At 37.9% G+C, this 20,581-nt stretch overlaps 1 protein-coding gene across 1 annotated transcript; it reads left to right on the plus strand.

Annotated features, from left to right (window-relative positions):
* The first annotated feature begins 866 nt into the window (after positions 1–866).
* On the plus strand, positions 867–20,296 carry LOC117985975 (trypsin-1-like). The gene is made up of 6 exons (XM_034972780.2): positions 867–1,057; positions 8,053–8,212; positions 16,230–16,420; positions 16,945–17,036; positions 17,701–17,863; positions 18,434–20,296. The coding sequence occupies exons 1-6, from the start codon at positions 994–996 to the stop codon at positions 18,565–18,567; spliced, it is 804 nt and encodes a 267-aa protein (XP_034828671.1). The 5' UTR covers positions 867–993; the 3' UTR covers positions 18,568–20,296.
* Positions 20,297–20,581: the final 285 nt, after the last annotated feature.

The raw sequence follows: 20,581 nt of genomic DNA on the forward strand, positions 1-20,581 counted from the left end.
TCCCGGACCCACGAAATCGAACGAGCGCGCAATTTACATATGATAGAGTACGGTCAGAGGTCCTAGAATTGATCCAGGTCACAATACGACGCATTAACACTCACCGAATTTTACGTAATTTTACTATTGCGCCGCAGCCACGACGAAACGTAGATACAAATAACGGTCGTAATTATGCGAAATAATTAATTAGAAGTGATGCAATCTTATCGATCTCATCCCGTGATAATGGTCGATCATTTAGAAAAGGCAGAGTTATTTCGCCTCGCCACGCTACCACGGTCTCCACAACACCCAATTTCCTTTTCGCCGTAACCGAATAAGGTGAATGTGTCAACTACTTAATTATGCCAAATAAGAGGTATCGTAAGGAATCGAGCAAAACTCGTCGCAAAATGTCTCGATTCCGTTACTTCGGAGTTCGGTATATATACTTAATACACGCTTATTACATGGCCATCTCATTGCAATTTTTATTTTTATACAGCACCATAGAGCCGATTCAAGTAACGGCAACTTCATGGATGCCCGATTTGCTGCCCCCATTCGTCATAAAAGAATCTCGAATAAATCAATCGTACAACAAAAGGATTAACACAGCAATAAACGGAGATCGCAATCCGTGAACATGCACCAGTTATCGCACGGAGAATTAACGCTTAGTCATAACGAAACTTTCCAATATCGACCAAATTTCGGCTGACCTAATGACTCGGGCCGTAACTGAACTATTGTATAGACATGAAGGTCACTATCTAATCCTTCCACCGACCCTCCGTGCGGGTGCGGCGCGGCGTGGTCCAAGGTATAACTCGTAAGCAGTGGGGTGACGCGGCGTCTGCAGTGTCACTCGCTCAGTCGCCGCGTATCCGTGAACTTGGCCTGGTCCGATCACCCTGGCCCCGAGGCCTTATCAGAGGCGCCGCCCGCGGCCTATAATAGCTGGGCCGGCGTCTCCCTTTGCCTCCAGATTGGACTGTGACTCCGACAGACATGTTTCGCGCCTTGTGCCTCCTAGTAGCTGTGCTCGCATCGGCCAGCGCCTGCAAGCCCTGCAGTGAGTTCTTCATCTACCCCATTATATTAAGAGTTGGAGTATCTCGCGATACTCGGTGATCGCTTCCTCGTATGTGCACGGGAGTGTTTGATGGTTGATGCAACTTGATGTAGAGCAGGTTGTGTAAAAAATTGTGTTTGTTTACATTGTGTTGTTCCGTTATTAGGTAAGTCGTTAAAATTTTTCAATCTTGTATAGGTTTTTCTACGCTTACTTTATTTTTAAAGTTTTCCCATAACGAGCTAATATTGCTTAATCTTACAAAAATCATTCGAAAAATTCTTACCGACAATGTAATGATAATATACCTATAATAAATATACAATTACCTATTTACTTAACATTTAAATAAATGTTAATGTTGCTGCTACCCCTTGAAACATCAAGATTTCCACTCGACTTAAACCAACCTACCATAATATAAAGTCCATTCGGTTTAGTGACATCGCGTAAATTTTTCAAGTGTAAGCTAAGATCTGAAGAAGTTTTCGAAATGCCTCGCATGTATACTTAATAGTTACCCAGTTATTAATTTTTATTCACTAAAACTCTTGATTTTCTAGAGTTATGTCATGGTAATAGCAGTAAAGTAAACCTCGCAGTGATTTTAGAGAGCTTAATTTACATAAGTACTGTCGTTGTACAAACAATACATCGTAAAGTAAGCAATAAATCCCATAGCTTATTACTACAGACTTGATATCATAATGGAGCGATTAGGGTGCGTTTTGACTGACGCAGGGCTGGACGGAGTGGAGCGGAGCGGACCATGAATTGGCCAATCACAGTGGCTCGAAATCCCTACTCTGCATCAGTGGAAACTGTGTGATTGGTCAATTCACGATCCGCTCCGCTCCATTCCGCCCAGTTCCGCGTCAGTCGAAACGCACCCTTATACGTGGTCGTTAGCCTGTGTTTAGGGGTACCAAAGACGTTGGACACCCAACACGTTCTTTACACTGACAGACTTTTTTTGTTTTTTTTTTTGGGGTTTAGTTAAAGTGACTATATTATGACCCCCGTACTGACAGACATGACCCGAAACCAAAAATTCAGGTCAATGGTAGATTCACTTGACGATTCGAAAACACTTGTAAAAATTTATTTTAATAAAAATCTTTCTGGATATTAAAAAAATCGTAATCCGACGATAAATGACCTGATGTGATTGTGCCACAAAGGACTGTTTACGTTTTAGATTAACAACTATGTAAGTAAAGGTTTTACATAATCGACAGCGAAGGTACCTAAGTACTAAGTAGTAGGTGAGTTGACCCATTTTGGACGTAGATATTCGTCTTACATACCACTTATCTATTTCCTAACACTTGATAGTGCACTCTTATACCTCTTTTCGTAACTCAGTTTCGTAAATAAACTGGGGAACGTAGGTACGTACTTACTATCTGATTACATTACTGATTCCAAACTGTTTATTTAGAACTAGATGATGCCCGCGACTTCGTCCGCGTGGATTTAGTTTATTTTTTTTAATCACGGGCAACATCCACTTAGTCCATACTTCCATACTAATATTATAAATGCGAAAGTGTGTCTGTTTGTCTGTCTGCTAGCTTTTTACGGCCCAACGGTTTAACCGATTTTGATGAAATTTGGTACAGAGGTAGCTTATATATCACGGGGAAGGACACAGGCTACCTACTTTTTATCCCGGAAAATCAAAGATTGCTCAGGGGAATTCATAAAACTTAATTCCACTCAAACGAAGTCATGGGCATCAGCTAGTATATAAAATATTGAAAACAACAAAAAAATAACATTAAAACGTTCCTAATAGCCGTAAATGTAATTATAGCAAATAAATTACGTTTGATTACTTTCTTTAGTGGGTTATTGGATAAGGATAACAGTTGTTCGTCCCAAACTCCGAAACATTATCGAGTGTAGTGGAACGAGCAAGCGAAATAGCCGAAGAGCCAGATGTAAAATTTGAGGCGTTTCACAAACGATTTTGATACTGTGGGTTTCAAGCAAGTGATATTATTTTAATTGCGTATAATTCACATAACATCGAAATGTTAGAGGTGCGTGCCCGAGATCGAACCCCCAACCTCCCGAATAGGAGCGGGGCATCTTAACTACTAGTCTATCACGGCTTCATGCGTAGTAGCTCATGCTATAGAATTTACCTTAGAAACTTTCAGCTTTTATAAAGCGCTTACTTAAAATTAACCACGAGCTCTCGGCGAAAATGAAATTAAGCTATAATTTACAACCATGAAGCAACTATGAATGATTCGTGGATGATTCATCCAAATTTAATATTTTCCGGTTTTTAACTGCCTAGGCTTTCTGGCGGCAGTGATAGCCTGTAGTTAAGAAGTTGGTCTCCTATTCAGAGGGTCTCGAGTTCGATCATCTCTAAGTTTTCGGAGATAGGTATGTGCGTTTTAAACAATTAAATCAAAACATCGTAAGGAAACATGCCTGAGAGTTATCCATAATAATAATTCTCAAAGGTGTGTGTTATGTGGTTAGAAGTGGGCCGGGGCGGCGATGGATTGAGGTGATGATGATGATGAGTCTAGATTGCTGTTGACGAATGACCTTTTTATTTTTCGATGCATTTTTTTATTGTATCCAAAACAAAATTTTGATCGTGGGCCATAGTTTCCTTTTAGAAAAAAAAATTTTCACTTACCAGAAATTATCAAAGACTAATAAGAAAGAAAATACGGAACCCTAGATCGTCAACATTTTCAAGTGTTTATATTTGCATGAATAACCGCTAAAACTGTTTTGGAAGAAAATGTTTGATTCCAAAATATATTTTTTCCATGCGGGCTAAATAGGTAGTTTAAATATTTCAAGGTGATTGAAATTTTTAAACCAATACAAACACCAAGAGGAAAATCCGATTAATTTAAATAAGTACATAATATATCTAATATCTACTTATTACTTTTAAAATAATAACTATGGCACTTTGCTCTGACTTATTGGCTTACAGTCAATAAATCAGAGTCATCTATAAGGAAAAGCTGACTGACTGGCTGACTGACTGACTGACTGACTGACTGACTGACTGACTTTTCTATCAACGCAAGCTCAAACTACTGAACGGATCGGGCTGAAATTTTGCGTACAGATAGTTATTATAACGTAGACGTCCGCTAAGAAAGGATTTTTGAAAATTCAACCCCTAAGGGTGTAATATTTTACCTTAGGGGTTGAATTTGGAGTTTAAAAGTGTAGTTCACGCGGGACAAAGTCGCAGGGATAAGTAGTAATATTATACCTACCTACTACAGTTTTACGTGATGTTACTTTCTTATGTTCAGTCCCAACCCGCATCCTCACTTCTCATCGCGATAAAAACTGTCAAAGAAAAAGAAATCCAAAAAAATCTAAAATATTGCTTTATCCGCTTTGAATTTGCAAATTTTAGCAATATTTTTGACGTATTTGCACAAAATATGAGCAATTTTAAAAATTCATAAATGGCAAATTTATGCCATACACAAACATTTTTCTTCCGGTCATCTGGCTTCAATGTGACTTTAAAACCATATTGCCATCGAAGAACATTGGTAGTATAAAAAAAAAATTTCGCATAAAAAAATTTTTTCGCATATTGTGTCCCAAATATATGTTCACTGTAGTGGTTATATTGTATTCTGCATAAAAATAAGAGTCAAGTAGGAAAGATTGGTATTTGTTTGCCAATTTCTAAAACAAGATCCTCTAAAATACTTTCTCCTTTTAAGAGGTTCAGGGCAGGGTAAAGAAAGGGGCTCTTAGTTTGCTTTTTATTATATGATTTGATGCATCTTTACATGCTTCTTCTTACAAATGTAAATATTAAAAATGTACTTTGAATAAAATATTTAATTCTGATTCTGATGAGTTTTAAAGGATAGGTAAATGTTTAAGAAATTAGGGCAACGTTGGCATCTAACATTTACGGTAGACAAGTAATATACCCTACGATTAAAATTGCGCGTGTATACTTAATTTCGCACAAGCTGCTTACATCTTTCAGCATAATCATTCAACACAAAAAGCTTCTTGTACGTTGTTTAATATCTTTTATCAACATTAATCCACTCATTAGTTTTAAAAGAGTAACAAGCTTCGTACTGAGAAAGACGTAGGTACTAGAAGCAATAATTCCAAATGTCCTTGTATGTTCTCTAAGTACCTATACTTTAAAACGTCTCCATTTTCTTTTTCACTAACCCAGTTTTGTGCAGTAAACAGCAACTTCGTTATTTTTGTCTAGTAAAATCGTTAGTAAGTACTGTGCTGTACTAAAATATTTACTCAAATATTTGCACTAATATGTATCACAGTGGAACAAACATTTACTTTTTATTATCTACAAAATACCACATAATATTGCCCCAAAGTATTCGTACTTATTTTAGTGTTTAAACTACCGTGAGTGATTTCCATTATAAATAACTAGTCGGGCTAACGTCGATTAAACACGTGAGTACAGCCGGGACAGATATTATTTATATTCGTACTGAGTTCGTATAGGTAAAAAACAAGATAATGCAAGCTAATCAAGTTTCACAGGTATGATATTTTTCCATATACAGCTATTGACCTAAGTAGAACCGATTTGTACCTAATCCTAATAGCATTCCTGAACTAAAAAAAAAACCCAGGATCTCTATTTTTACAAGTCAGCAGCAGGCAGTCAAACTATCAAAGGAGTAAATTAATCTTGACTTATTTTCCTATAGTTTTACATTATTGATTTGACTAATTCAAAAGCACTTTTTAAAGTTTACTTAAATAATGTTTTTATTAATTAATAATATACAAGTCAGTCACATATTTCACCGCGATAATAGCCTCATCTGGTGACAGAAGGGCTGGCTCATTTTTTTCGCAACGGATCAGCCTGTCCGTCTAGCGCGGCTTGGCTTAGATAAGCTTGGCTATGATTAGCTAAGCTAAGGCTAGCTTTAGCTTTTATTGTAATATTTGCAAAAAAAGTTACATTTGAATTATATTCGTAAGTTGTAACTTTTAGCGGTATAGTGGGTTCATTAAAGGACATAAACTTTAAAACGATAATCATTGATCAATTTTTCAGTCCAAGGTTCTGGCCCTACAAGTCTTGTCCTACTTTGCTTATTGGAATTGAATTCAATATCTTCTCACGTTACTGGTTCTTACATACATTAATCGACATTCACCAGATACCGTAACACCGTAAGCATTAACAAGTTGTAATTATTCTTGTACGACGCGTCTTTTCGTCCTAAATACTCATGTATAATTTAAAATGTTATTTTTAGGGTTCCGTAGTAAACAAGGAACCCTTATAGTTTCGCCATGTCCGTCCGTCTGTCCGTCCGTCCGTCTCAGAGACTATTAGTACTAGAAATCTGTAATTTGGCATAGGTATAAATTTTAATCACGCCGACAAAGTGGTGAAATAAAATTGTGATAAATATGTTATTTTTTAGGGTAGCTCCCCTACTGAAAAATTAGTGTGTGGTATCGTTGAATAGGTCTTTTAAAAATACTGTAGGTGTGGGAACATCATTTTTCGATTTCTAGATCCGTTTGTAAAATATGATGTTTTAAAATGCTAATTTTTATTAGAGGCAAGTGTCCCTCCCCCCCTTTATTAGCCAATTGGTAGTATATAGGAACGTGAAAAAATTAGAAATTAAAGGAAAACTATCATGGCTAAGTTGTGACTACGGAACCCTACACTGCGCGTAGCCCGCCACGCACTTGGCCGGTTTTTAATTGATATTATGGGCCATCGTCCATTGCTGATTCAATGACGGTAATAATTTACTCGGATAATACTAATTTGAATGTTGTTCGTTGCAAAATCCAAACAATGTCAAGGGAGATGCATCTTCGTTTTAACAAACGACTTTATGGAAAACTGTGTCATTGTCAGCTTCCGTTTATGGTTTTTTATCGAGCGGGTCAAACTGTGGGGTCAAATTTTATGCCTCGCAAATAAGATAAAATATTATAATGCATAAATTTTAAAAAAGGACTCGCCACATTCTCCATATTTTTAGGGTTCCGTATCCCAAAAGGAAAAAAGGAACCCTTATAGAACCACTTTGTTGTCTGTCTGTCTGTTTGTCTGTCTGTCTGTCTGTCTGTATGTCAAGAAATCTATAGGGTACTTGCCGTTGACCTACAAATAAAATTTGGCAGGTAGGTATAGGCCTTAAACACATAAAAGGAAATATCCGAAAACCGTGAATTTGTGGTTACATCACAAAAAAATATCAAATTGTGTTCATGAACAAATAATTAGTATTTTCAACTTTCAAAATAAGAGTAGGTAAGTACTATACTAATTAGGGTATCATATGAAAGGGCTTTACCAGTAAATTCTTAAACACATTTTTGTTTATTTTTATGCATAATAGTTTTTGATTTATCGTGCAAAATGTCTAAAAAACACTGTAGACGGAACCCTCGGTGCGCAAGTCTGACACGCATTTGGCCGGTTTTTTAAATGAAATTATTTTATTGGCGTAAAAATTATAACTGTATATAATATTGGTAACTGGGTACACATAATATGCGACAGGTCGGGATGGCAGTCGGGGAGATAATGCCCCGCACAGCCCCTGAGCTAACCCGGTGCAGGCGTGTGCGAGTGACGCGCAGGTGTGTGGGGTGTCCCTCTGCCTCTTGCCCCGATTGCCATCTTCTTTTTATACAAAGACAAAGTCAAATAATTTACTCAAAGTAGGTAACACTGTACTTTTTGATTGTCAATAAATTGTATTTGTAATAAATTTAACAAAACATTTCAAGCCACACAAATTTCAAACCCCTATTTCACCCCCTTGGGGGTCGAATTTTCAAGAATCCTTTCTTAGCGGATGCCCACGTCATAATAGCTATCTGCATGCCAAATTTCAGCCCGATACGTCCAGTAGTTTGAGCTGTGCGTTGATAGATCAGTCAGTCAGTCACCTGTTCCTTTTATATATTTGGATTATGTAAGCGTGAAATAAGGTTTTCCCTGTTTCCAGCGTGCGGGGTAGCACGAGGCGCGCGCGTGGTGGGCGGAGGCGCGGTCTCCCCGGGAGAGTTTCCCTGGCTCGCGGCGCTGAAGCGGGACGGCAAGCTCATCTGTGGCGCCACCGTCGTCGCCCGCGACCACCTCATCACCGCTACGCATTGTGTTTACGAGTAAGTCTTAAGTTCTATTCTCTAACGAGTCAAGAGGTCAGAATCTGCTGCAAAAGCTGCGATCAATCATTGCTGCAGTCTCAATTGTTGTGATTAAGCAACTAGCGAGTCGTCTATAGAATACAAATATTTTTTTATGAAAACAATATATACCTACGAGTACCTACTACAGATTTTATTTATGTGTCCATCTGAAAATTACAAAATGAGTTTTCAGCAATTCTCCACTAATCTGTAAAACCCTAATAAGCTATCTTGTAATCAAAAGCATAAAATACTTATAGTCCGCGACAGTTCGACATGGCAATCGGGGTATAAGACGGGGGACGCCCCGCACACCTCTCCCGCTCCGCGTTAGCGCGGGGGCTGTGCGGGGCGTTCCCTCCCCGATTGCTATCTCGACCTGTCGCGCACTATATCTAGGCTACCTATACATATATCTCGAAACCTAGTGGTACTATGAAAAGTACATAATAAAAATTCAACATGAACAATCTTTAAAAAAAAAATTGGGTGAACACGTTGGATTCTAACCCAAATTCCTTTCGCGGTCAAAATCAAATTGCCAATATAAAGACCATTAAAGTTTCAAAGAGGAACTTTTTATTCCTGGGAGAAAATAACGCGGCCATTACCTCACTTTTGTAGCGACGACGTAGGTATAAGGCTGATTTTTCACAGGATGGGTTGCGAGCTGAAAAAACTTATTACTGGCTAAAATCCAACAAACCTATTTAGTTAACCCTCGCTGAAGTTAGATTCATATGTAGCATAAGAAAAAGTAGTCCTACAGGAAATAAGTAGGTACCTGCTTGATTTTTAAGGTTCCGTACCTCAAAAGGAAAAATCTCTGCAACGACTATGTCATCGGCAAATCGAAGGTGAGTGATTTCGCTATTGATGTTAATGCCAAGTCCGTTCCAATCCAGAAGTCCTCCAAAGCTGCGGTAAAGAGCTTCGGGGAGATTACGTCTCCCTGTCGAACTCCCCGCTGCAATTGGATTGGTCTCGTAGTCTGGTCCTGTATACGGACTGACATGGTGGCGTTTTCGTCTTAGCACTTCAGCGCTTGGAAATGCCGGTGGTCGATCCGGAATCTCTGTAAAGACCTCAACACAGTACAAGTTTCCACCGAATCGAAGGCCTTCTCATAGTCTACAAACGCCAAGCAAAGTTGCCGATTATACCTACTCTTCAGTCTTCTGTATTTATCCTGCCGCAGCGTGTGGATGTGATCTATCAAATGGTATAATAACATTGTAATATTAAAATTAAAAAGAGCAACCGCCGAGTTTCTTGCTGGTTCTTCTCGGTAGGAACGGCATTCCGAACCAGTGTTTTTTTTTTTTTTTTTTTTTTTTTTTCTACCATAAAGCACCATTATAAAATGGTAGCTTTATTGCTACTACCATCTAGCCTATGGGCTAATAAGTAATATTATTCTAGCTTAAACTTCTACTTATGATTAATTTTTAAATCTAATTTACAGTCCAGTAACTGTCCTTAGTTTATTCTAACACGTACTTACAGTTCACTATGTTCTTGTGACCTAGACCGAACCAGTGGTAAATTAAAACTACTCGACGATTCGAAACCGCTTGTAAAAAGTATACTTGAATAAAAAACTTATTGTAATCTATTCTATTCTATGGTATTGAAGCCTTTTCGGAATCCAGCTTGTTTGGGAGGCTGGAAGTCATCAAACCTACGAGGATAGTGGAACCTATGGATAGTGATTATGACGAGTATAATATATGTGTCCACCATACTTATCACCCCATTCGCTGCTTATGTCCATAGATATAAGACTTTTGTTATGAAAATATGCTAAAAGTAAGAAATTGGGTTGAAGACGCACGATCCGTGATGGAAACGCAGCCTTATCCGCAGCTGCATTTTAACGGCACAACGCACAATAATTTAAATAATTTGACACGAGTGGTTTATCAATGTATTCGCTTAAATCGTCATCATTAAACATTATGCGAGATTTCAATAAAGATGTTATTTTATGGTTTAAATTTAAATTAATGTTGCATTTTAACAATATAATGATTTTCTCTTGAGAAAGTACTTTTTCAACCAACAGCACTTTGTTCACTACGTCACTTGCTTTATAACCATCTACAAGATATAAGTCCCGCAAATTGCAGTGTTTTTATTTTTTATTTTTTCATATTTGTATTTTTAGCTTTAAGTTAACTGGTAATCCCGCACTTGCAAACTTTTAAAATGCATGCCGGTTTGCCAGTAATTGGGTGTACACTCTAAATTTTTTCTCTGTGAACTGTAATTGTTATTTTATAATATGTGTACTATCTGTTGGCAAACCAATAAAATAAAATAAAATAAAATAAAATTGCTAATGCGCTTGGCCGCCATTTTAGTGACGTCAGCACTAGACTGAAGTTTCGACCTGATGGTATTTATATATTTTTACTTAAATATACTTACGTCAAATGACGTCAAAATGACGTCATTTCGATGGTCATGCGATGCGATGCGACATGGTTCCAGCGCAATAGCAATTTGCGGGACTTATACAACAAGTAGTACTTACCTATTTTGCGTGAGTGATTTTCATTATACATGTATGACAAACCGGCTTTACTCACGTATTTAGTCGACGGTAGCCCGACTAGTTTCGAACCCATCCGGGATCCTTTTTCAGAGGGACTCAGTTCGAGAACGCGTCGCGGTTGAGACTGTGTGCGCCGCGCCTATCTGTACCTAATTAAAAAAATTAAAGGCACGACATGCGCTACTAAATACTGTTCAGGCATTTAGAAGTTATGGCGGAGTAAAGAAACTCACATACATATAGTCCGAGAGAGGTCGAGATGACAATAAGGCGGGGGGATGCCCCGCACACCCGCACCGGGTTAGCGCGGGGGCTGGGTGTGCGGGCGATTTCCATTTCAACCTGTCCCGTACCTATACTTGACGTAATTGCACTCCTTTTCTTGGGCAGTCATGTAAATAAAATAAATAAATACCTAATCTTTTAGACTGTGCCCACACTTTCTACCAGAGTTAGTGTATAAAACGCAGGTATTTTTTGTTTTTCTTTACACATTAAATCTCATTATAGTCCGTACAAAATGACTCCTCACGCGCCATTTTAACACTATGGGTCAACTGTCATGTCAAAAGTACCTACGATTCACCTTTAAAAATATAAGGACTAAAATCGTACTTTTGACATGAAATTTGACACAATAAGTGGCGCGTGAGGAGTTAAATTTTACGCGTTATATACGCTCGATTACTTTAAAGAAATATTGACGTTACAGCATTTAAGAGATTAGCAAACAAAGACAACGGCATATTTGGGTGGACCGCCAACTTGACACCGTTATCTAGACGAAAGTGAATAATTGCTGTTGACTGTACAAATAACCTAGCCTAGTGGTCAAGTAGCGTGCTATAAGTAAGTAAGCTATTTATTGGTTAAGACGTCCGCCTCATATTTGAGGGCTCGGGGATTCGATCCCCGGCACGCGCCTTTAGTTTTTCGGAGTTATGTTTTACGCAATTAAAATATATCACTTGCTTTAACGGTGAAGGAAAACATCGTGAAGAAACCTGCATACCTGGGAGTTTTCCATAACATTCTCAAAGGTGTGTGAAGTCTGCCAATCCGCACTAGGCCTGCGTGGTAGATTATAGCCTAAAGTTTAGGCCCTAAACCCTATTCTCATTTAGAGAAGAGTTCCGTTCCCAGTAGTAGGCCGGTGATAATGTACAAACACTTTAAAACACCTCCTAAATTCAATATTAAGCACACCTATGGCTATAAAATTCCTTTGTTTTTGCCATAAATGTCGGCAATGGCCTAAACGCGAGTTAATTTATTTAACGCTTCTTCGGAAATATAAAACCCCACGCGTTTACTAAACATGGAAACGCATTTGCCCCACTGACCGGCATAATCTTTAAAAAAGTGCAATATAATAATACCATCATAATAATCTCTAGAGACTGGAAAATAAATTCCAAAATACATATATTTTTACACACTTTCTTATCCGCCTTCAACTCTACTTTTTCGGTTCACCGATAAAATTTAAGTTGTAAGTAAACTGAGTATTTAATTTATTTTTATTTTATTTAAAAGGCAAACTTAAAGAAGTGAAAAAATAAGTACAAAACAAAAGTATAGGTAGGTAGTTAATTTACTTATAAGTTTTCACAGAAATCGCGTGGATTGAAAATCCAACCCCTAAAGGGGTAACATAGGGGTTTGGAATTTGTGTAGTCCGCGTCGACGAAGTCTCGGGCATAAGCTAGCTAGCTAGTGTATACATATATTTTTTTAGCCCAGTCTGGATAGACGGACACACGTGTATAGGGTGGACAAAGGGATTAACCTACCCGGGGGCAAAACAAGCGCACTAATCGGCCACTTTTTCAATTTTTTCGATAAAGTTCTTTATCTTTGGTTTTTCCTAACTCGAACAAAATAATTTTAATAATAAGTACTTAAGTAAACTGTAGCGCAACGGGATATCTGAATCCAAATATTGTATTATTTTATTGACAAGTAAAAAATAATTTTATATTATAGTTATCTCGCCTATAAAGATAAAGGGTGTGAGGCATAACTTAACATTAATGGTATAACTTAATTATATTTGCCGTTGCCGAATAAAATATACAAACCAATGCCTTTTAGATAGGTATCATTTGTGCCGTATTATTTTTGCGAATTCGCTGTAGGGTGTCGTAACCTACATAAGAGGAAGTATTGAGGAGTCGATATTGATACTCATAAAGAGATGTATAAGGTTGTAATTAGGGTGTTCGTAATTGAATGCGTCGGAACAACTGCTACCTACGGTACATTAATGAGTATAATTTAGTATTAATTTCTCATTAAAGTTCAAGAATAAAGGTTATGCTGAGTCAATGAAAAGAATAGGTGATTCGGTCAAGTATTTCATGACGGCAATTGTAAAGTTTTGTTTAAAGGAGATTGCCCATTTTCTTAGGAGCTTTGGGCCCCCCCTAGTATAATTGTTATGTCACCATGGTTTTAATTTTATTTTGTAGACAAATAATTACCTTTTTATATTCTGCGAACGATTTCCATTTATTCACCCTGGTTATAAAGAAATCTTTTTTTTATGCTGCTAATATTGAGGTTATTTTTAATTAATTCTTCTTCAAAATAAATTGATGTTTACGATTCTAACTGTAATTGTGGATATTTTCAATAATAAAGTGAAATAAAAGTCGTAATAAAATATATAATCGTAAAAAATAACACATTTTTAAAAATTAATTTAAGTCTTGACACGACGCCACAAAAGAGGGCCCGTTCACGGGCGATCTCCTTTCAATCCACACTAGGAAAGTACTTAATAAGTATTAAACGGGATTATCTACTGTTATATCTAAGATAAATTAATGAACGTTAAGGGGATAGAGATAGATTGTATCCTTAATAACTCAATGGTTAGCGGCCAGAAATCTGATAGGTTAGCTAGATCTTAGATTCAAATCCCATCAGTTTATTTATTGTCGTATATATAATTAGATAGATTATGTCTTCAAAATGCTAGGCAGTTTTGCTACGGCAACATAATATCTAGTTTGTTAGGAAAATAAATAGGTAGGTACATAATAGCGTCTATCTAGATTGTGACTATAGATTAAGCACTTTTAGACTGCAACTATTGAACACAAAAGCAGGTAGGTATACCTACCTACTTAATAAATAACCTAATAATAAAAAGCTTTCTCTGAGTTTTATATTTGTGATAATTGCAATTTTAAGAAATAAAATGACGATGAAAAAAATCGCACATTTTACGTAATAAATGGACTTTCAAAACAGACCTTTGGCCTACTTGTTGAAGACGTGACCTCTGGGACCGAAGGGCTCTTTCCAGTTGTGAAACTGAGTGCTGACCTCGAGGACGTGTGCATACAAAACATTTGTCTTACATTGTTGTCTCATTTTGTGTGAAGATGTATTGTCTGAAATCTGAAACCTGTCATAAGCATAACTCTTAAAAGCGTGTTGTGCAACAACCACGAAAGACAATTTGCTTAAAATGTTACGGAATTTAATATTGACTGTACTTAAACAAATAGGCATATCTAATTAGATGAGACGAAAATCGTCCTTGATTCAAATGTCTAAATGTCTTAAACAACTTTTTCAAGATCCTATACGCACACGAAAACTAACTTAAATCTTATTCGCGGGTAAGAAACTTACTAAATTAGTTACTTATTTTGAATTTATTTTGCTGTTTTGCCTTGTCTAACGTTGGAGTAAGTATGTAGTGCCATGGTCACACCTACCGAATTAGGTCTAGGTCGGTCGAGTTGGATGTGCCGACGCACCTTTTCGCCGTTTCGTCACGGCATCACAATTTGTCTCGCTCTGCTGTAGCGTGCTTTGACTTCATAATTTATCTTTTAACTGACTTTAAAGTTTAAACTCAGAGGAGTTAAAATGTGATATGCATGAAGAAACACGTAGGTACTTATTTATTTATCTTGCTAATTTATGCTAAAAATATAGTCACACTACCTATACCTTTGTATTTGAAATACAAAGTAAACCTAATCAAAGATTAGTTTGTTAATCTGGAGTCTTTGTCTTTAAATTAAAAAGCTTCGTCTATAAAGAATTCTCTCCATGGATGAAAAACTCGTTTTGTATTGACTCTCATCTCAATATTGTTTTTGATTTCACGTTCGATCGATCATACACGATTAGAAAACTATACCTATTAATTTATTATTTTATAACTTCAATGAATCTGGTGTAGATGGGAAACACGACAAACTGTCATATCAGTAAGATTAGTCTAAGATTAGTGTTGTTTCTTAGATGTTATGGTCTCTCCCAAGGCAGAATATTCAGTAGGTAGATAGTTTTCCTCATTACATTTTGCTTTCACTTTATTAATTACTAGTTTATGCTCGCGACTTCGTCCGCGTGGACTACAAAATTTCAAAACCCTATTTCACCCCCTTAGGAGTTGAATTTTTAAAAATCCTTTCTTAGCGGATGCCTACGTCATAATAGCTATCTGCATGCCAAATTTCAGCCCGATCCGTCCAGTAGTTTGAGCTGTGCGTTGATAGATCAGTCAGTCAGTCAGTCAGTCATTCAGTCAGTCAGTCAGTCAGTCAGTCACCTTTTCCTTTTATATATATATAGATTATTATCTTAATTGTGTAACAGAGAGCTGTAATGGTCTATTAAGATAAATATTTGCTTGACATCGTATCTCCATTTTAGTCAAAATTCGGTCATTAATCACGGATACGTCACGCGTTATTGCCTCTTAAAAGCACCGGTACTTAATTAAAACAAAGTCAACGAATCTTTAACGCGTAGTAAACTGACCGTGTTTTTTTTAGAAAATTTAGAAAAGCGAAAGTTAAGCTTGGTGCACTCGGGATTATAAGAAATCGCAAAGAAAGATATTTTTTCTACAAAATTAAAACAAAATTAGACTGATACTTAGATATTGCAATTTAGAAACTAAGAAAGTTAAGTTCTTAGAACCACTAAGTCAGATGTAGCTTTTTTCACCGAAAGCCGCTGGCAGCGGAAATAGATTCGGAATCTTTTTTAAGATCAGACGAAAGTCTCTGAGAGGAGACCCGTGCTTTGTAGTGAGCCGGCGATGGGTTGATCATGATGATGATGCTGCTACTTATTAGAATTTATCTATAAGTACGACCGTTTCAGATTTCAGGTCGCTACAAAATTGTTAGCTTTGAGGCTAATCTACTATAGTCCTCGAAATTGTTTTCATGCTTGTTATAATAAATCTTTATTTTTTGTTTCATAAAAAGAGTAAAATACAATTTTGCTTAAAATAACCCTAGACCCCCAAACTAGGTTAACCCGTGTCATGGGGGCCAGTGTCTTCCCAGAAGTGCAATGACAATGATAATTATTTTATATTTATTTTTACTTTAGAGTACACATTCTATGAAAGCGCGCGTGTTTAGGTGTGTGTTATGCTATTTTGTATCATTTTCGCAGAGTGGAGGCATCTCGTCTAACGGTGCTAGTGGGAGAATTTGACGTAAACAAATCGAGATCAGAAGGATTCCCAGTGTCCCACGTATTCCAACACCCGGACTTCAACCGCTATACGTATGACAACGACATCGCTGTACTAAGATTAGCTGAGCCTTTACCTGATAATCTGTTCAGACCAGCTTGCTTACCAGGTCAGTGAGATTAAGGTTGCCTGGTAGAGATCGCTAATTATTAAGTAGCCGCCTTTTCTATCTTCCTTCTGTCTGTGTTTTTTTTTGTTCTTTTATTGCAATCCTTCTTGTGGTGGTACCAATAAAAGTGTAATAATAATAATAATTAATTTGCAGGGTTCCGTACCCGAAGGGTGCCAACGGGACCCTATTACTAAGCCCCCGTTGTTCGTCCGTCTGTCTGTCTGACAGCGGGCTGTCTTTTATGAACCGTAATACGTAAAGAGTTGAAATGTTCACAGAATGTGTATTTCTATTACTGCTACAACAACAAATAGGTACCTAATTTTTTTTAATGGCTGTGATGTGAATTTACCTGCGGACTATACCTACTTTGAGTCGTCAAAATGCATCCACTACTGCTTCGGAATGTCTTTTCAGAAGAACCAGCAAGAAACTCGGTAGTTGCTCTTTTCAAAAATTCGATAAAAAAATTATGCCATATATAAAACTTTGGTTAGGTACATCAATGCTTTTATTTCTAGACGATGACGATAAACTAGCAGGTGCTGATGCTATTGTCTCTGGGTGGGGCAGTACCATTGAAAAGGGACCCCCTTCCGATGTTCCAATGAAAGTAAGTCTACCTACGATTGTACTCATTACGTATCAGGACATATTAAGCGAGAGCAGATAGTTCGGAATTTCGTAGAACCTAAATAATGAAGTCTGTTGAGTTCAAACAAGTTGGTAAGTGGATAAGTATAACTTTGACGTACTTATAGTACGCGACAGGTCGAGATGGCTATCGGGGTGGGGACGCCCCGCACACCGGCACATCCCCCACGATAACCCGGTGTGGGTGAGCGCGGGTCACGTGCGGGTATGTAGGGCGTCCCCCCGCCTCATACCCCGATGGCCATCTCGACCTGTCGCGGTGAGTAAGATGTAAAAGCTAATGTTGAACTAGGAATTGATGCTACAGTTTTTCTAAAGTCTTCCAAATTTAATTTACATTCATCCACTTGTTAATATTAATTAAATTAATTATTGTCAAACAAAACAAAGCGAATTTCCACTAAACCGTACCGGGGATAGTACCATAAACGTCTAAAATTCTCCAAAAAGTTTGTGGCAATACAAAAACGGCTCGGATTGTTTAAACATACCCATTAGATCCTATGTCCGAGCTCAAATAGACTAGGCCGTAGTGGGAATTCGCCGTAATCCTGTAATTCACTTTATTCTCTTCTCTTCTCCCAATAACATAAGTACTTATTAAGAAAATGGCGCTGTTACAGGCACAAGTACAAATCTGGTCGCAAGAAGAGTGCACCGGTGCAGGTTATGGGCGCAGGAAGGTGACGCCGCGTATGATCTGCGCGAACGCTCCGGAGCGAGACTCCTGCACGGGTGACTCTGGAGGCCCGTTGCTGATGGCCCAACCTCATTTCACTATTGTCGGTAAGTATAAATAGTATAAACCTAGCCATACAAAGAGTGCACTGGCGCAGGTTATGGGCGCAGGAATCAGGATGGTGACGCCGGGTATGATCTGCGCAAATACTCCGGAGCGAGACTCCAGCAAGGGTGACTATGGACGCCCGTTGCTGATGGCCCAGCCTCATTTCACTAATGGCGGTGAGTATAAATGTCCTGGTCACACGAAGAGTACGTACACTGGTTCACTTCTTGTGACCAGGTGTATACTGATGCAGGTTATGGGCGCAGGAAGGGGTCGCTGCGTATGATATGCGCAAATGTTCTGGGGCGAGATTCTTGGACGGGAGACTTCGGAGGCCGTTGCTGATGACCCAGTCTAATTATCCACTGCTGTAGATGATAGGAACTCATCAATCTGCAACTTCTATTCAACATAATACACTCAGCAACAGAGTGAAAGGAAAAGTGAAACACTTCGTCACTGATTAATCTGGTGTTGGTATTTCAACTAACCGCGATCGGTACCTACTTGCCAGGAGTTAACAGTTGATCCTTAAACTCTAAAGGGACTAATTTGTATTTTTTCTACAGGAATCGTGTCCTGGGGCCGGGGCTGCGCTAGACAAGGTTACCCGGGCGTATACGCGCGCGTCGCCCGGTTCATGCCGTGGCTCAAAGTGGCGCTTCGACACGCTTGCACCTGCCTCCCACCTTCAGCGTACTAACCATAATAGAGGCTAATGTAGAGGCTACAATAGAATACATCTACTATCTAGTTTCCTTAACCAACTTAAGGTAAACAAATCGCAGATACCTTCTCGGAGAAACGCGTCAATGACCCCTTTTCCCAGTGCTTTTTTTTAATAAAAAGGGAGTCACTGTAGTCGTCGTAAGGCACTCTTAAGTTGTGAAAAAAAAATCACCTTTAATGTCCTAGTCTTCCAGACTAATAAAGGACAGTATTATTACTCGACAAAGTGTTTGGATCCAAATTCCAATGAGTAGGTATTAATTATTATAGGTCTATGGATCCAATTCTTTTTTGTAATTTGTGTTGTTTTGAAAAATTTTTTGTACTTAGTTTGATACCTTAGTAGGCACCAGAACTTAAAAGTTGTTTTTAATATTATTGAGTACCTACCCACATGACTCCCTCTTGAGTTAGAAGACCCTTATCGATTGACCTTGTAAAATAACTGGTCATGTAGGTAGGTAAGTAACTACAAATTAAAATATAATTATTCTTTCTTATACTGTCCATGACTGGTGCTTTTACGTTACCTATTTGACGTTTTGTCGGTCTCAACGACAGAGACAGTGCTCTACAAATTTGCTTTCTCATTCTAAAGGTCGATGTACATTACTTTCGGCCGCGTACTGAAGAATACAGGATCTAAATTTGTAAATTGTAGGTATAAAGATAGCACATAGAGACTATAGCAGGTAACACCTCCGGAATTCATAGTCAAGATATGGGCTTAATTAGAGAACAATTCAGACGGCATGTCACATAACCTTAATGCATTGCATAAAGGTTGAATATGACACAAATATGTCGTTTGAATCGTCCTCTAAAGAAGACCCATCTTGACTATGATTTCCAGTGTTTAGTACAACATCAGCTTTAATAGAACCAGTAGATATAGGTACTATATACAAAACCAATATTACTTATTATTTTCTATTCCTGTATTAAATACTAACTACTTACCTACTTACAAAAACATAGGTACATAAGTAACCCAAGTTTTTGTAAGTTATTCGCCTTTTGTTCCATGAAATGCTAGCACATTTTGTTAAAACTTTTTATAGGTAACTATAGACATATCGCTTAACTGAGACGGCTCGTGGGGTAAGCTGCTGGTTGTAGAAGAGTGAAAGCGGCGTTGAATGCCTTAATTATTTTTACGTCAACTACCCTCTGGCGAACGCGCGCTACCTCACGAGCCGTCTTGGTGAAACGGCTGTTGTTTTCGAATTTGAAGTAATATTGCCATTATAACCAAAGCATTTGGATTGGAGGATTGTGTAGTTTTATAATATGTGTACATAACAGTATTAGGATAGAGTACTTTTCGTTTACAGTGCGACAAGGCTATTTTGGCGCGTGGCGAAAATTGGAACTAGCGTTGCCGTCAAGTGTCCCCTTTGTTCTTGTTTGAATATTCTAAGCCTTTGTTCTCCAACAGCGCCCCCCTGTTAATGTCATTCAAGTGCCAAGAGAGCCTCGTCGCACTGTATGTTTAATTTCATTTTACTGTTAAAAATATGGCTGTGACTTAGAGTTAATACATAGTTATTTTGTAAATTAGAATAGTATTATTGTTTACTTTATTTATTTGAACCTGTATTCACCATTTATTACCATATATTATTTTGTTACCATTACTGTGTTGTTCCTTCAAAAACAAATTATTGTTGTTAATGTATTTTTTATTGTGTAGGTACCTAATAAACGGCAATCATTATGTTCTGTTCTTTTTTTCCAATTCCTCCTTCAATAAATATAATACAAGCAAATTAATTGCAATTCAGCAAAAAGCTTTGACTCTGCCGTTTTATTGTGCGTTACAGGTCTACCTAGATAGGTAGGTACCTACATATCCTGAGGATGCGTAACGTGCGTCATGTGGATTTTGGGGTATTATAGATCTGTGTGGTCACTGTGGTGGTGCGTATTGCTTGCGTGGTGGCTGGCTTTCCCTGCATGTTTAGCAGTGGGAGGACGGGCACCATACA

Source organism: Maniola hyperantus, chromosome 10 (genome assembly GCF_902806685.2).
Source record: "Maniola hyperantus chromosome 10, iAphHyp1.2, whole genome shotgun sequence".
Classification (NCBI taxonomy): Eukaryota; Metazoa; Arthropoda; class Insecta; order Lepidoptera; family Nymphalidae; genus Maniola; species Maniola hyperantus.

Bases quoted from the DNA above. Each gene is read 5' to 3' on its own strand.
- LOC117985975 (XM_034972780.2), top strand. From the start codon at position 994: ATGTTTCGCGCCTTGTGCCTCCTAGTAGCTGTGCTCGCATCGGCCAGC. The intron at 16,421-16,944 runs GTCAGTGAGATT...TTTTATTTCTAG, and splicing joins CAGACCAGCTTGCTTACCAG to ACGATGACGATAAACTAGCA. The intron at 17,864-18,433 runs GTAAGTATAAAT...TTTTTTCTACAG, and splicing joins ACCTCATTTCACTATTGTCG to GAATCGTGTCCTGGGGCCGG.